Raw genomic sequence first — 16,839 nt, 5'->3', positions numbered from 1 at the left:
GTCGCACGTATCTTAAAACATGCCGCATGAAACTGTGAATTACCCTAGAAAGTCGTCTACAGTGATTAGGAGTGATCAAAGCCTAACCGTTTGAGGACTTGTTGCAATTTTATCATGGGCTTGGTGAGGTGGGCACCGACAGACGAAGTGGCGGCCCTTTTTCGGTGTTTCAAATCTATCCAAAATTGACAAAAAAAAATCGTGTATCAAAGGGTGCTTTGCCAGCCATTGGGATTTCCTCCTCTTTTCGCATCTTTAAACATGGTGAGCATCCAAAAGATTATCAATAGAGAGTGGGACAGTGCCGAGAAACGGATGGATGGATGAAAGAAAAGGAAGATACATTGGCAGATGGATGGATGGATGGATGGATGGAATAGAAGGATGATCAAAAAGCACACGGTATTGGGAAGTCGATACGTTTGCACACGGTCACGGCTATGGACTTAGAATAGAAACATCGCAACCATTATCAAGCAGCATGACGATCTAATCAACGATTTATGAAAACCTTGATAATAGCCTCCCGCCAAGAAGTCTACCGGCAAGAAGGTTGCTCCCGCTCCTTATCCCGTCAAGGGTAAGCAGACCACCAAGTCTGCTGCCAACCCCTTGATTGAAAAGACTCCCAAGAACTTTGGCATTGGTATGCATAATGAATATCTTTTTTTTGGATCGATGGAGTGGGAACGCGTTTGATTGACCGTGATTATTTTTGCTTTTTATTGGAAACAGGTCAGGATATCCAGCCCAAGCGTGATGTCTCTCGTTTCGTCAAGTGGCCCGCTTATGTCCGTCTTCAGCGCCAGAAGAAGATCATCTACCAGCGTTTGAAGGTTCCCCCGGCCATCAACCAATTCACCCATGTCTTGGACAAGAACACTGCCACTCAGTTGTTCAAGCTTGCCAACAAGTACAGACCCGAGACCAAGGTTGAGAAGCGTGAGCGTTTGAAGAAGGCTGCCGCTGCCAAGGCTGAGAAGAAGGAGGAGCCCAAGACTGAGAAGCCCGTTGTCATCAAGCACGGTATCAACCACATTACCGCCTTGATTGAAGCCAAGAAGGCTCAATTGGTTGTCATTGCTGACGATGTCGACCCCATTGAGTTGGTTATCTGGTTGCCCGCTCTCTGCCGCAAGATGGGTGTCCCATACTGCATTGTCAAGGGTAAGGCTCGTCTCGGTACCGTTGTCCACCAAAAGACCGCCACTGCTTTGGCTTTCACCGATGTCAAGGATGCCGACAAGGCTGAATTGGCCAACCTCGTCTCTGCTGTCAAGGCCAACTTTGCCGACAAGTGGGAAGAACACCGCAGAACCTGGGGTGGAGGTATCAACGGTCCCAAGTCCAACGCCCGTTTGGCCAAGCGTGCCGCTATTGCTGCCAGAGAAGTTGCTGCTCGTCAGTAAACAGCTGTCCTTTTTCCTTTTCTGCAGATCATCGTTTTGTGTTAATAAATACAAGCAAACCAACTCATCCAATCACCATCCGTTTTTTGTCAAAAGAAAAAAGGTTTCCGGCCAAAAAAAAGAAAGGAAAACGTTAATCGAATTTCGGATTATGAGGATAACGAAAGATGGATCCGTTTAGAAAATCAATGTGCCGAGAAAGCTTCGTATTGCTTTACAATTGGCATCATCATGGACGGATAAGACTAACAAAGGGTTGCTTGATTATCCTGTATATGGCACTACAATGTCAAAGATGCAGATTCTCGAGCGATACGTGGTTCGTTTTTATATTATTCGAGGTCTCATAAAAAGAGAAATACAAAAAAGAAAATCGCCGCAATGGGCGGGTTCTGTGATCGTCTTTGGATCACTGGACCCCTCAGAAAGTTTGACCAACGTAAGCCGATGTCCAGACATGCAGGTGGGTCAATTTTGCTTTGATCATTTATAAATTCTACTGGTTGTCTATCTGTAATCTCTATCTCTTAGATCCTTTGGATCAACGCACAAACAGCAGCATTTTACGATCACAAAACGGGCCCGTGGAGGGAAGCGGAGAATGAGAACTCAATTTTCAAGTGGAGATAACACTGGCCTGCAGATCAAATCAGTTTATGCACATTGGAAATGGAAAAGCCAAGCTACAGGTGCTGTTACTACAATGTTACCTGTTCCGAACGCTAACGTATGTACAAGGACATTTTTGACGTAGCCTGCAAGTATATTTTTTTGGCGCACTTGCTCACATGCGTTCGCATCGGTCTTGGTCATTGCGCTCTCTTTGTCCTGTCGCCATTGCAACATGGCGCACTGAAACTGACATCCTGGTTTCGTGGAGTAATATGTGAGCGCTTATTGCCACAGCAATATTGAATCCACGGTTTCAAGACAAAACTGACACAAAAGGGGCAGGGCAAATGGGGAAACCTTCTAACATACAACAAGATCAAAAATACTGCTAAAAGTCTGAAGCATTGTCGCATCAGCGTTCAACATAGGCTATACTGCATGTTAAGAGATTAATTATAGTGGATATTAGATGCTGAAGGCAGCATGAGTGACATGGCGCAGCTCCTCTTTGCATCCCTTACGCGAAAGAAGTGTGAGGCGCTGAAATTCGCGAGTTTTGTTACGAGAATCGAGCCAATGAGGTGTTCGCAGTCAAGATCAGGGTCACAAATCGAAGGTCCGCAAAAGATATAAAAAGAGGGCGTTTTTTTTCATCTCTTCTTTTCTTTTGTGCGCCAGTTCGGAATCAGGGGCTGCTAGGCTGGTGGTTACTGGTAATGATGAACGCTCCGGTTTTTGGTAAAGCATTCGGGGTATGGCGAAAAATCCGAAAACCATCTTCTAATGATAGGATTGGCCATCCTCTGAAGAAGATTGTTTTCGTTCCCGTCGGCTCTTCCCTTTGGGCGCCTGACTAGTCATCAGCGCGGTCATTGTGGAAGGTATGTCGGTGGGTTTGCTTTTTAATCGCAACAAAGGTAAATGAAAAAAGAAAAGGCTTTCGCCTTTATTATTATTCTTTTCTCAACTCTGTGGGTTGAATAATAAAATAAAAAGTGGGCTTAATGTCCTGTGGACGAACTATGCCACCATATAAAAGAAAAATAAATGAAAAACACTTTAATTCTCCTTTATATTACGGTCATTTTCATTTGATGCCCAAAGCGACGTCAAAGCGGGCTGTTTTACAAGAAAATGGACCGGCCAAAAAAAAAAAAAAAAAAAAAAAGCAGATAAATAAAGAAAAACGACTACCTTAGCCTAGAAAGACACACAACAGAAAAGACCTTTTTATTTGGCTTGATTCATCTGTTCTCTATTCAATAAGACGTTCGATAAACTCTTGTCCAAAGATCGCCCCTCTTACTCATGTTTTTTTCTGCTTGCCGCAGCTCACTCTCGACCAGACCACTTGGCTCAGTTAACGTCAAGGTGGCCTATGGTTGTTTCGTTTCATTGAGGGAGGCCACTTTTGGCGTCACTATCGTCAAAAACATATACCTGCATACACGAGGAGCAATGAGGTACTATGTTGGCGATATCTGATCAACAGGACGCTAGGTGTATATTTTTCGCAAGGTGTGTTATGCTAAACCATCAAAAAAGAGGAAGTAAAGGGGAAGGAGTTCTTGCTGAGGAAGGGACAGTTCACCATGCTGGAAAGCATGGCGGTGGTGCTTCTCAGCACAAAGGCCAAGACACGGTTGCAAATGCATGAATGATGCGCCTCGCTTGAGGGGCATTGGAACTTTAACAGAACCAAGGTAGCAAATGCGGCCGCGGCGTCGTTTATTGCTCTTCAAAATTGAAAAAGACCGCAATTAACTGCTGCGGAAGAAATAAATCATCGACATAAGTTTGTCGCTAGAACTCAGGTGCCATCCGATTTAAACAGCACAGGTGGTTATCAGTGAGACAGCACAAGTGGTTATCAGTGAGATTGTTGCCTTGGAGTGAGTGGGCGAATGATTTAAATGTGTTGTCAAAAACCGTATTTGGATGTGTGCAATGAAAATATGAAATAACTCCCCCCCCCCCCCCTGCACGTGTACTATGCCATATTTTTTTTTTCTTGTTGTCGTACCAGATCACGCTTCAAAAAAAACTTTTGACGGTTGTTCATTTGCTTATATTACCCTTCAAAAATTCCTCAAAGTTAATGCATGCAATGTCTAGCAACAAACTCTCTCCAACAAGAATTCTATCTTCATGGAGTACAATCTTGTGGTTGCAAGGCCAACCCTATCCAGGCACCAAATCCGCCTCACACGTTGCATTGCAACTTGATTTTATTGCCATTTTGTCATAGCAATAAAAGTTGCCCGATCAAAGAACTTTCTAAAAGAGCAACCAAAAGAAAAGGAAAAACAAGACTGTTCAGCCCACTAAACACAGCTTCTGCCTTGCACTCTGGATATATTGTTTTGCACCTCGGACCAGAAAACAACAACAACAAAAAAAAAAAAAAAAAAAAAAAAAACCATGAAAAACTCCTCCTCCGAAGGAGCAAAGCTAATGTGTAACCTGATGGCATTGAATATCCAGTTTTTTCTTGTTTTTCCCTTTTGATTCCCTTTGTTTTTTCTTTTGCCTCTTTTGTTTCTTTTTTCTTGGGGCTAGTACCTATTTACTTCCTCATTCACTAGACCGACTCTTCTTAGAATGCCGGGAAGATCGGGTCTTCATCGCGATAGCAGTATGAGTTCTGCTATTGGTTTATCGCCAGCCGACTTCACCATGAGCCGAACCGTGGCGGCAGCAGCTGCCAACAGTCTTCACTCGAATCGCCGTCATGCTCGAGGATCGAAACGATATTCAGTGTCTGCGATTTATTCAATGGCGGCTGAACAAGATGTCGAAGTCGACGACGACTTGGCTCAAGGTATTTTTCAAAACATTTTCGCCCTACTTTTTTTTTTTGTCGAAGCAACTAAAGCAAGACGTTATGTGAATTACAGCACAGCGCAACCTTCGAGAATTGAAAACGAAAATCTCTGCTCAGTCAAAAAAGAACTTTATGCTGGAACGGGATGTTCGTTTTTTGGATTCGCGTATTGCGCTTCTGATCCAAAATCGAATGGCGCTGGACGAGGTATAGAAACTTGATTTACTTGTCAACCATATCCTTTGTTGTGCTTACTTTCTTCTTGAAGCATCATGAAATAGACTCCCATGTAGATCATCACGACGATAATACAAGCGATCATTATCCGGATGATCGAAAGATGCAGCAATACAGCAATTTGTTCTTTCTCTTACAGTGGGAATCACGTCATATCGCAACCCTTTGCCGCCTAGTTAGTCTCTCGGAGATTGATAATCTACTCCAAACCGTCATGTTCACCCTGTATGGTAATCAGTATGAAAGTCGAGAAGAGCATTTACTGCTCACCATGTTCCAGGCAAGTCCCCCCATCCTCTGTCTTGACGAACCGTCACACCTTGACGATAACATTTTTGGTTTCTTGGGCAAAATGTAGAACGTGCTTGCCGCTCAATTTGAGACTACACCTGAATTCACTTCATTACTTCGAGCCAACACGCCCGTATCTCGCATGTTGACGACATATACCCGACGAGGCCCCGGACAGACGTATCTTAAATCCATCTTATCCCATCAAATCCATACCATTATCGAGCAAAAAGACATCAACCTGCAGATCAATCCATTAAAAGTAATTATGACGATGCTCGACCTATTGCGCCAAATTCCTCCATTAATTTCTAGCTGATAGGTATATGAAGAGATCCTGGAAAAAGCAGAGCAAGCGCAGGGAACGCTTCCTCCTCAATATGAACGAAGCATTACCGCCGAAGCAGCAGCCGCTAATCCGGAAGTACAGTCGATCATCAAACCTCGTATTACCGCCCTAATTACCATTGCCGAAGCATTTCTTACCATTATCATCGATTCACTGGGCCATGTGCCCTATGGTATTCGTTGGATTTGTAAACAGATTCGATCGCTGGCCAAGCGAAAATACCCTGATGCATCCGATTCTGCTATATCATCTTTGATTGGCGGGTTTTTCTTGCTCAGATTCATCAATCCTGCCATCGTGACGCCGCAAGCCTACATGTTGATTGATGATTTGCCCGATGAACATCCACGCACCACTCTCACTCTGGTATGAAAGGAGTTTTCCAACCAATCTGCATTGGGGTTCCAATGATATGGGGAAATCTGACGAATAATTTTTTTATGGTGCTGTAGATTGCCAAAATGTTGCAAAATCTCGCCAATAAGCCTGTGTATGCGAAAGAAGCTTACATGATCCCGACCAACGTCTTTATAGAACGAAACAAGAAACGCATGAATCAGTTTTTTAACAGCCTCTGCGAAGTGGGCGATTTTTACGATTCTTTGGAGATGGACCAATACATGGCGTTGTCGAAAAAGAATATCATCATCAACATCACATTGAACGAAATTTATAATATGCAATCCCTGCTGTATAAACACGTTGACATACTGGCACCGAGAGATACCGATCATCTGAGGATTTTGTTGAATGAAATTGGACCACCACCTCCCCAGTTGCCGCGACAAGATAATAAGCCTATCGAACTTCCTTTATTCAGCCGCTGGGATACCCCGATTCAAGGCAAGTCAAATAACGATCCAAAACATTCGATCATCCAGTTCCTGAATCTCATGTCTTTTTTCTTTTTCAACAGATTTAACCACAACGTTAATGTCAGAAAACAATGTGACTCAGAATGACATTTTGTATATAGAAGCCAAATTCCTGTTGGTACAGATTCTTCGTCATTTGCCTTCTTTGACAGGAGTACCATTGGATTTGCACTACATTGCCGAAGCGGCGGCAAGCTCCAAAGACCCGTTATTGGTGCGCAAAGGTATCAAGATCAAAGAAACATTGCATGATTTGGAGAAGGCTGGGGTTGTTGATGAGAGAGATCATTATCAGCTATTGGCGGAAGAAGTGCTCCAAGAAATTGACCATCTGGGCGATCTCAAGGATATCATTAGCGAGGAAATTCATTCACTTGAAATTGTGTATCAGTCAATCCTGGATCACAACAACTATCTGAGAGGTCAACTAGAAAGCTACAAAGCGTACCTCCAGAATGTACGTATTCAAAGTGGCGGTGGCGGTGATAAGGCGAATAAAAAGCAAGTCGGTCTAGGTGTCGAGGTCGCGGTCGGTAAACCTAGCAAAAAACTGGTCAAACCGTCCGTTCAAGGACCTTTTAAATTTACCCATCAACAACTGGAACGCGATGGGGTCATTGCAGGTACCGATATACCGGAATACAGGTGAGACACTTCAATGAAACATTTTTTCTTTTCATCAAAGCTTTTCTAATCTATCGACTTGTTCGTAGACGCAATAATATCTTTATAACCATTAGCTCGCCGACGCCAGGCACTTTTATCATTGCCATTCATTACAAAGGTACGTCTTATTTTACCACAAAAAGATGGTTCATTTATATTAATTCTCCCTAATGGTTCATGACAACCTCAGGACGCGATAAGCCCATCCTGGAGATTGATCTAAAACTAGATGATCTTTTAGAAAAGGTAAGTTATCGTGCTGTGTGGAGCGAATGATGAAGAAGCAAGTTTGTTTGCTCACGTTTTTCCCCATGATTTAGCAACAGGATAGTATAGAGATCTTGGATCTCGAATACATCAAACTAGACGTCAGCAAAATATTGCAACTCTTATCCAAGACATTCATATCCAAAACTAAGTAAGTCGTGACACCACAAAGATAGGTAACAGTGTATTGATCATCCGAGTTGAACAGATCTGGGTTGTTCTGTTAAGTCGATCCAAACGCACAATGGAAACGTGCTCTTTCAATGTATTTGTTCCTGCAAATTTTGATTAACAAAAGTTTCCAAAACAATAATATGATACCAAATTACTCTTTTGCTTAACCAGCAAAAAACGGTGATCCAACAGTCTAATATTGGATGTCATGTTTGCAGAATATCAAATATGCACCAATAAGAGACGATCAGATAGAATCTCACATATTTTGAAACGGTGATATATTAAAGAGTACAAAACATCATGAAAAAAAGGTTGTTTGCTTCTTCATATCTATGCCGTGTCTTTGACTTGCAACCACTGATAAAAATAAAACCGAGGGGCAATTACGCGATAATGGGACGAGCATTTTTACCACCAATGCATAAGGATACCAAACGATGAGTATTTATGCGTTGACAAGGCCCATGTGTCGAGCAAATTTGTTGCATCTTGAAAGCTATATCGACTTAAGATGACTCGAGAGAATGATTAGAATTGGCATCGTCACGAAAAAAAATGTCATGCATGGAAATTTTGGTATGCGCTTGATTCTCCGATAGCGCTAAACCATGCATTTTTTCATCGGTTTCCATCGCACCTCTAATGGCACGGCTTTTCTCCGCAAGAATGACTTCATTGACCAGTGTGCAGAGCAGAATCAAATTGACTGATGGCCACACCATCCCTTGCGTAGGCTTTGGTGTGTATAATATGAGGCCCGGTAAAGAAACCGAGCAATCGGCATTGTGTGCTTTGAAGGTAAAATGGCGTGGCGTTGCGTCGCAAGGCCAGATCTTCAGCACACCTCATTCAAAAGCTTTTTGATACACTAGGCCGGATATCGTCACCTCGATACCGCCAATATATATGGTAACGAGAAAAGCGTAGGAGACGCCATCAAAAAGAGGTAAAAGGATTGCTTAACGAACACCATTATCTGAAATATTTATTAAATCCTCCAACTTGTTTTCAAATTCGCCATTCTCCAGCGGTATTCCGCGCGAAGAGGTAAGGATTTTTTCCCTATAATCACTCTATGGATATACGTAGGATGGCCCTGGAGCTAATATGTGTGTTTCTCAGCTTTTTGTTACCACGAAATTATGGGATAACATGCAAGGTTATGATAATGCTATCAAGGCGTTGGAATCCAGCCTTTCAAAATTGGGATTGGACTATGTTGACCTTTATCTCATTCACAGCCCCAATCCGGGCAAGGAGAAACGCTTAGCTACGTGGAAGGCTATGGAAAAACTCCAACGCGATGGAAAAATTAGAAGCATTGGTTTGTTTACATCTTGATGAGATGCAGATTGAACCATCACTCTAACCATATTCTTCTCAAAGGTGTTTCCAATTACGGGGTGCACCATATCCAAGAGTTGCCCGATAATGGATACAGTCTGCCCGCTGTGAATCAAATTGAGGTAACCTTTAAAAAACCCGCGCGCGACGCATATTGCACACTCCTCATCAATCTATGCAACGTAGATCACGCCGTATCTTGCACGACCCAAGATAGTGGAGTATTGTCAGAAGCACGGCATTCAAATCGAAGCTTATTCGCCCTTGACCATGGGCACCAAGCTTTCAGATCCCAAACTAAAAAAGATAGCGGACAAATACAACCAGCAACCCGCCAATATTCTCATCCGATGGTAAGCAAGGCTGCAAAAATTATCAGCAGAAACTCGGGATTTCTAAAACTGGGATTTTGCTAGGTCCGTGCAACACGGCTATGTGCCTCTTCCCAAGAGTGTCACTAAGGAACGCATATTGAGCAATATGGATGTCTTTTCATTTGAAATATCCAAGGAAGATATGGAAACCCTAGACGGTTTTGACGAACATCACGTCACAGAATGGGATCCCACCGTTTCCGCCTAAACAAAACCCACTCTCTTTTCTGCTTCTTTCATGCAATAATAAAGATACGCACAAACGCACAAATCCAATATTTCGCCAACTGATCTAGTCATCTACATATTTTTCCAACTTTTTCACGTCTTGTTTTGCGGTCTTCTCAAATCACAACGCTGTAAGATTGTAAAGGCGGTACATGTTAATGATTTATTTGCACAATGCAAAACTGTATGTGAACACATTTAGAAAACAAGAGCGGCACCCTTGGTCTTCTTTTCACCACCCAATTCGAAGTGCTTGCAGCGCTTGAGGGGTTGTTGCATCTTGTACTTGCAGACGGTACATTCGAGACGGAGGACAACCTTCTTGGTGGTCTTGGCCTTCTTGTGGAAAACGGGCTTGGTCTGACCACCATAACCGGACTGCTTACGATCGTAACGTCTCTTACCCTGAGCGTACAAGGAGGCCTTACCAGCCTTGTACTGGGTCACCTTGTGGGGAGTGTGCTTTCTGCACTTGATGCCCTTGCAGTAGGTGTTGCGGGTTTTGGGAATGTTGACCTATCCAAAGAACTCCATTTAGCTTTTTTCCATTCCAATTTGAAGAGTCTGATGAGGGGAAGGTCGAATGCAAAATCAGCGTAACGTAGGATGCAGGCAAAAGAAAATCGCGTCCACCCAATGAGTGTCTTTCCAAATTCAATGGCGAAAAACGAGACGACGAGTGATACACCTGTTTTCAATCGTGGTATATTTTTTTTTCGGTATCGTTCCAGTTTTTCATCATCCATCGATCGATCCATCCAATGCCTGATCCATCTGTTATGTCGATTGATTGCATCTTCCTACGTACCATGGCGAGAACTGTCGATCGGCAACGAGAGAGAAATCTCTATAATTCTCAACGAGCTTGCTTCCTTTCGCTGCTCCCACTCGCCACGGATTCTCCATTAGCCCGGCCCGCACCGCAGCAATAGTCACGGCGCACTCCCATTGCCGAAATCTTCCAATTTTCGATCTCAGACGATGACTTTAAACTGTTTTGCCAACGAATTAAATTTCAAGCTCAACATCTGTGCCCATGCATAAAGATCAACTAGATGTCGCATACAAAACCGAAACACTCAACAAGATGGTTTTCAGTGGATTGGGAAATGATATAAATCATAGATTTAAAAAAGCTTATATCTGTATTACAAATGAAGAAAGAAATTGAAATAGATGTCATGCAATAATGCCTATTTAGTCCCCTCGTAAACCCTTTCGCACCGCCAGCACAGAGTCCTACACAACAAAAAAGCCATTGTTAATTCTTTTCAGACATCATTAGACATAAATTCGCTGGTAACATACCACAATAACAGCATCAACTCCATAGTACTTTTGTGCAACGGCATTTTCGACCTCGTTATTAAGCACACCATAGGTGAAGAGGAGCAAGCCCGTTTCCTTGATCACCTTGACCATTTTCGGTGCTGCCAGAATAGGTTCACTGGCAGCTACGACACCGAGCAAGTCGGCCTGTTTGGCAAACCGAACGGCTCCTTGCAACGAGTTGCAACGTACATCGGCCATGGACAGAGTACCCGCATCTGTAAGGAAGAAGACAGGATAATTAGGTTGCTTCAAGTTGAGCGCCAAACAGATTTCTGGATGGAAGCTCGAGAAAATAATGTGTCGGTCTTGTTCGGCATGTTCATAAACGCACTCCAGAATGGTGTCCACATAGATATTGAGTTCTTGGAATTGGTGCAATTCTTCGTTTTCGGCTTCATCAATCATGGGATATTTCACCTCAATATTACAACCAGCCGATTTGGGCACTTTCTGCAATATTGACAAGATGTACAGAACACGTCAAAATTAGAATCTTTTGTAGGCTAGTACGTGATTGATAGGTCCACTTACCTTGAGCGTCTCGGCGAGGGTGGTAAAAGGAGCTTGGATGGTTTCTGGACCATTGCCCTTCAACTTGCCTAGTTTGTTGGTGCGCGTCAGCTCCAGCCGCTTGGTGGCATCGGTACGGTTATTAATAGGGGGCCCACCGATGGAGCTCAAAGAATGCGAGCGGCTGACACGCTTGCCAGTTGAAGCACTTGCAGCAGAGATCGTTCTAATACCACTGGCAGCCACGGACGAAGGAACAGGCAGATCTTCGGCATCAGGATTATTAATAGTCGGCATGCGTTCACCGTGGATGCCATCACTGACACCAGTATGGTATTCTTTGATATGTCCTGAAGGTCGGAGGTTCATGAATTGCTCGATCGTAATAGCATTCAGTGGGATATCGTATCCCGTTTCCGTCACGGTCCAATCATGGTAAATCACAGGAGTCAAGTCTTTGGTCAATTGTACGTCTGCAAGAAAAGATAGATCATTTTTGGTAAGTGGACAGCCAAAAAAATAACAACCAAGAATGGATTCACATCTCCTGACCCAATCTATCTCTTGGTAGATTATTGCTATGGAAACTTACCAAATTCGACATATTCAGCTCCAAGCGAAGCAGCAGTGACAAAAGAAAGCACCGTGTTTTCACCCACTTGAAGACGGGAACCTTTCTTGTTCATGCCAGATCCGCGATGTCCAATGACCTAAAAAAAAACGACCTTTTGTTTAATCATTTTACTCGATGCGAAGCGTTCTTCTTCAGTCAGTTTACCTTGGTATCCACGGATTTATAATAGGTATAACGATCACCCACTCTCATGTTCTTGTGGGCAAATGGCGTGATGACGAAAAATTCAAAGCCAAGCGATCCAGCATATTCAAGCGTCGTGCTGTCTACAAGAGGCACCGTTTGTTGTCCGCGAAGCGAAGAGTTGCCCGTGGCGCGACCCTTGAATGCCTTGGTCTTTGAAAAGATCTGGTCTCCTTTCAAAACCGAGGTGCCTCTTGCCAAAATATTGTTCGATGGAGACGAACCAAAGGTTTCAATGAGGTCAAATCGCAAGACCACTTCCTCGGGATTGCTCGCGAACAAAACGATCGGTTCAGGATGGAGTAGATGATGCTCGTTGTTGCTAGGCAAATCCAGGATCGGGAATTCGCCGGTGGCATTGATGGCTGATACCGCAATAGACAGACGTTGATTCTCGTACAAAGGACCGTTGACGTTGAGGAAACGCCTCGACAGGGGATTGCGAACATCGTTGGATCCCAGGGTAACAATGATCATGGATTGATCTGTCAAGTACTTGTGACCATATAGGCGACTTGCTCTTGCCAAGGATTTATTGGGTTTGTTCTCCACTTCTGTTAATTCCGCACGTACAGGCGGATCGACCGGTATAGCGGCATTGTCCGGTTTGGTCAACTTGCCAATATCCAGGTATCCACGGAACACAGCATGCTCATACGCGGCCCAACCATTGAAGTCCACAAGTGTTTTATCAGCACCAGCATCCAACAACAGGTTGATGATCTCCAAATGCCCTTCAATCGCTAGAAAAAAGAAAACAATCTCCACGTTAATATTTACTACAGTACACCGTCGTTCCAGATAACCAAAAACTCATACCAGCTACAATGAGTGGTGTCCAGTCATTCACTTTCTCGGCCAAGTTGACATTGACGTGACCTCGTTCAATAAGAGCCTTGACACCCTCGACAAAGTTACTACGAATCGCTAACAAGAGAGCCGTTTCACCATCATCATCGGCCAAGTCTACGCTGGATCCTTTGTCGATGAGCAAGTTGAGCAGGTCAAGGTTGCCAAGCTTGCACGCCATGGCCACGGGGGCCGGATGATGAGACAAACGAGCAAATTCCGGAATAGATTCAGATTCCTCCAAGATGTTGGACTCACTGAACCGTGGTTGCAGGAACGCAGCTAATATCCCAAATTAAGAAAATCCGTCCGGGACGTATGAACCAATAAGAAATAGGGGGGTATACCTGCGATGGTACGATCGATGTCTTCAATGTGACCGAGTTCAACTAAGGTTCTTAAAGTTTCCGGGTTGCCATGAAGAATAGCCAGGAACAACGGGGTGTGACCTTCACGATCTTGCCATACTGGGTCCATGAAGCCCGAGTTGTCATACTGGGCGTGTTTCATCGCATGTTCCAACAGAATACGCGCCATTTGGGGATGGCTGGATTCGGCAGCATAGTGCAACGGTCGACGACCGGCAAAGTCAGTCTGTATCGCCAATGCGGGAGCGAGATCCAACAATTTTTTGATGGCGGTAAAACATTTGTCATCCAGGGCATCCGCAAGAATCGCCAGTTTATGCAACAAATTTCGCTCATTGATATCCCGGTGTTCGAGCGGTTTGACACCACTTTCGATCAGATATTGTAAGCAGTCGAGTGCTCCGTGTTGGGTTGCTGATTCCAACAGTGCATAACGTGTCTAGATTGAAAAAAAAAGGAAAGAAAAGGAGGCAGCGGAAGGTAAAACGATTGCGTTCCACTTGTGTTACTCAATAACACCAAAAATAATCAATATGAACAAATTCCGTTACCAATTCAGCTTCATGTTTAGGTTTGCCGTTGACTTGAACAAGTAAATGCGTCAGTTCCTCTTTGTTGTCTGTTTCAATGGTTTTGTTCAGATCCTGATGTTCTTGCTCGGTTAGTAATCCGAGGCGGCCAATCTTGGACTGCATAGGGAGCTTGACATGGACCGCTGCAGGATGGGTGGGCGACTGCGATCGATCATCGCTGATGGACATGGTGGCGATCCATTGTGTCAGTTTATCGATCTCGGAACGCATCTGAGCGTGGGCAGCAAATGGCAAGACAGCAACCTATATTTTTGAACTTGGGGTCGGCTAGGCTGACTCAACGCAACCGTTATCAGGGCGGTACCTTTGTCTCCCAGTATACTGCTTGGGTTTCAAGTCCTAATTTCTTGTCCAACCTAAGGAACCTGTCGTGAGTGAGGTAGCTCAAATTAGGCAATGACAGTGTTTACTTTTTCAAAATCTTTCGGAAACCCTTTGTATTGAGTTCGGCGAACCACATTAGCTTGTTGATCTGGGCTCGCGTTTCCTGTAGAGCGCTGACAAGTTCCTCTTCGTTAAGATCATCACAACTACTACCATCGTCTGTGGTCAAAGCAGCATTGGCTGTACAACGTTGCTCGTATTTTTCAGACAGGATCCACAGACGTCGATCAATCTGGGCTTGCTTGTAGCTGTAGAATGTATTGACTTTTTCGAGTTCTCTGTCCAGCTGGAAAAAGATAGCTATTAAAATATAAGAAAAAGCTTGTTTTTTAGACTTCTTTTTCCCAATGGATTGAAATATGCAACAAGATATAGTAAAGGATGAGTCTCCTCATCATTTCAGATATTACCGGTGGTGGTTTCTTCACAGGGTGGTAGCTTATGGGATGCCTCGTTGATGGACTTTTTCAGGCCTTTATAAGAGAGATAATTTTTCGACCATTCGGGTAGTTGATTATTGAGGAGGGTTTTGCCAAATTTCATTTCAATGCGGAATAAAAAAAAATGCACAATACTGAAAAAGCTACGAGGCCAAAAAAAATGCACGTATTTAAGGGCAAGACGCGGAGTCTCAATCAAGTTCTTTTGCCTTTTTGAGCAAAGCAACGAATTGCATTACTTCTTTCACGTGTCGCCTACCATTGGCATTGAAGTTGCCAAAAAAAAAAAAAAAAAAAAAAAAAAAACGGAAACTACGCCTTCCTTCCATGGACGGTCCTACATTGAACGATAGAACTAGCTACCGTCTAGACAACTACATGAACATTGAAGTGGCTTCTATGCGGAGAAACAAGGGGGTTTATAACGAACAATCACAATAGCCAAAAACGGCATAGCCGATTGACACATTTACTCCCACGCCGGCAAGTCATTAAGTCATAACTTGGCTACTAATAGGCTTCTTTAGATGCAAATTCATCCTCACGTACAGTCATAAGCTATGTGACAAATCATCATCATCTCATTTTGAACTTGAAGCAAAGTTCAGAAGGACGACTAAATTGTTGAAAATGTTGATTGGGTATGATTCAGGTTACATTTCGCATGCTTTGGTTTTCATGTGGTCATTATTGACCCATTGTTAAGTTTATCCGAAGCAAGTCTGCATCGATATGTCGATCACGCTTCATTTTTCCACAATTTGTTTGTCTATAGGATGCCGACTGTGACAAGCAGTAGTAAGATTCTTGTTATTCTGCAAATGATTTGTTCATTGCATGAAGTAGTCGTCAGTCTCCGGATGATCTGTCACGGTTCATCCAACGGCTATTGCAGTTCATTACAAGATACCACCAAGTAACGCGTAGGAATTATGATGCAAATAGCATCATGCATCCATTCAAATCCCCACTACATGATCGATGACACGTCATTTTGTGATCGCCCTGAATATACAGATACATGACTTTTTTTTAAAAACAGCATTTGCAGAGTCTGGTGTTTGTTGGCGGGGAGGATGGAAAAACCGGAGAAATCGGATTCAATCCCCGAAAATGACTAAACATCGTCTTGGTCTTGATGGAAATCTGTCAGCCAACGCTAAATAAGCAATTCTGATATCATCCTGTAGGGTCTTGTAAAGTTGAAAAAATACATCATTCCGGTGAAATGATGTTTTTTAAACTCTCGGATGTTTTCTTTTACTTTTTACCCTAAACAATTTGCAATAGCACTACTAACTGACGATCTCGGCTGTCAAAAACTGTTCTTTCTTTATCAATGCAGTGCAGTAGTGCATATTCCTGGGATGATATGCTGCGCTGCTGTTAAGATTTTCTATACCAAAACGCATTTTTCATTCTTTCAACTTAGTAACTTTATTTTATTTATTTCTCATCGACGGCAAAAGTGTTAAAGAGGCACAAAACGGCAAGAGTCGCAAATGACATTATTTTCGCCAATTAACATTTCTGAAAATGGTTTTGCACAGTGCATGGTAGATCCACAAATCAGCGTGAGCGCTCACCATACAATACGATATTTATTGTACAAATTCTTCACCGCTTATACGAAATCTGCACCGTATACATACAAGTTACGTTTAATGATTCATAGCATAATTGAACCGTCGGTATAATAACGTTGAATCTGCTGTCGTTCGCTTATCAACGTGAGATAACGTATGAGCCAAAATTGCAAAGTAGATCAGACATATTGAACCGAGCGTATTTCTACAAAAAAATGATGCCATCAGGGACTATCACAAGTAACTGATCAATGATTCGGGCGGCAGACGATCTGTAAAGTCCTATCTCATTTTAACGATCCAAGCT

At 43.2% G+C, this 16,839-nt stretch overlaps 5 protein-coding genes across 5 annotated transcripts; 3 read left to right on the top strand and 2 right to left on the bottom strand.

Annotated features, from left to right (window-relative positions):
* Positions 1-19: 19 nt before the first annotated feature.
* On the top strand, positions 20-1,482 carry BYT42DRAFT_600411 (50S ribosomal protein L30e-like protein; the record flags this gene model as incomplete). The annotated part of the gene is made up of 3 exons (XM_051571000.1): positions 20-34; positions 523-646; positions 736-1,482. The coding sequence occupies 3 exons, from the start codon at positions 20-22 to the stop codon at positions 1,407-1,409; spliced, it is 813 nt and encodes a 270-aa protein (XP_051419330.1). The 3' UTR covers positions 1,410-1,482.
* Positions 1,483-4,796: 3,314 nt separating this feature from the next.
* On the top strand, positions 4,797-7,685 carry BYT42DRAFT_595620 (Rho GTPase activation protein; the record flags this gene model as incomplete). Its single annotated transcript, XM_051570870.1, has 10 exons — positions 4,797-4,842; positions 4,919-5,052; positions 5,114-5,362; positions 5,441-5,635; positions 5,696-6,088; positions 6,175-6,565; positions 6,639-7,242; positions 7,311-7,381; positions 7,454-7,509; positions 7,584-7,685. 10 exons carry the CDS (start codon positions 4,797-4,799, stop codon positions 7,683-7,685), a joined length of 2,241 nt encoding a protein of 746 aa, XP_051419329.1.
* Positions 7,686-8,316: 631 nt separating this feature from the next.
* On the top strand, positions 8,317-9,696 carry BYT42DRAFT_585701 (aldo/keto reductase). The gene is made up of 7 exons (XM_051570008.1): positions 8,317-8,505; positions 8,580-8,653; positions 8,736-8,754; positions 8,830-9,031; positions 9,094-9,173; positions 9,238-9,404; positions 9,468-9,696. The coding sequence occupies exons 1-7, from the start codon at positions 8,350-8,352 to the stop codon at positions 9,631-9,633; spliced, it is 864 nt and encodes a 287-aa protein (XP_051419328.1). The 5' UTR covers positions 8,317-8,349; the 3' UTR covers positions 9,634-9,696.
* Positions 9,697-9,851: 155 nt separating this feature from the next.
* BYT42DRAFT_549394 (60S ribosomal protein L44) lies at positions 9,852-10,464 on the bottom strand (the record flags this gene model as incomplete). Its single annotated transcript, XM_051566067.1, has 2 exons — positions 9,852-10,169; positions 10,462-10,464. The coding sequence occupies 2 exons, from the start codon at positions 10,462-10,464 to the stop codon at positions 9,852-9,854; spliced, it is 321 nt and encodes a 106-aa protein (XP_051419327.1).
* Positions 10,465-10,850: 386 nt separating this feature from the next.
* BYT42DRAFT_595617 (Glycerophosphoryl diester phosphodiesterase family-domain-containing protein) lies at positions 10,851-15,049 on the bottom strand (the record flags this gene model as incomplete). The annotated part of the gene is made up of 12 exons (XM_051570869.1): positions 10,851-10,892; positions 10,962-11,435; positions 11,517-11,968; positions 12,088-12,205; positions 12,274-13,055; positions 13,132-13,443; positions 13,509-13,968; positions 14,081-14,365; positions 14,427-14,478; positions 14,533-14,665; positions 14,693-14,743; positions 14,917-15,049. The coding sequence occupies 12 exons, from the start codon at positions 15,047-15,049 to the stop codon at positions 10,851-10,853; spliced, it is 3,294 nt and encodes a 1,097-aa protein (XP_051419326.1).
* Between the last annotated feature and the right edge of the window lie 1,790 nt (positions 15,050-16,839).

The sequence above is a fragment of the Radiomyces spectabilis genome (genome assembly GCF_025331425.1).
Source record: "Radiomyces spectabilis strain NRRL 2753 chromosome Unknown BYT42scaffold_14, whole genome shotgun sequence".
Taxonomy (NCBI): domain Eukaryota; kingdom Fungi; phylum Mucoromycota; class Mucoromycetes; order Mucorales; family Radiomycetaceae; genus Radiomyces; species Radiomyces spectabilis.
The sequence above is the reverse complement of the archived record's forward strand: the minus strand, read 5'-3'. Positions and strand labels throughout refer to the sequence as shown.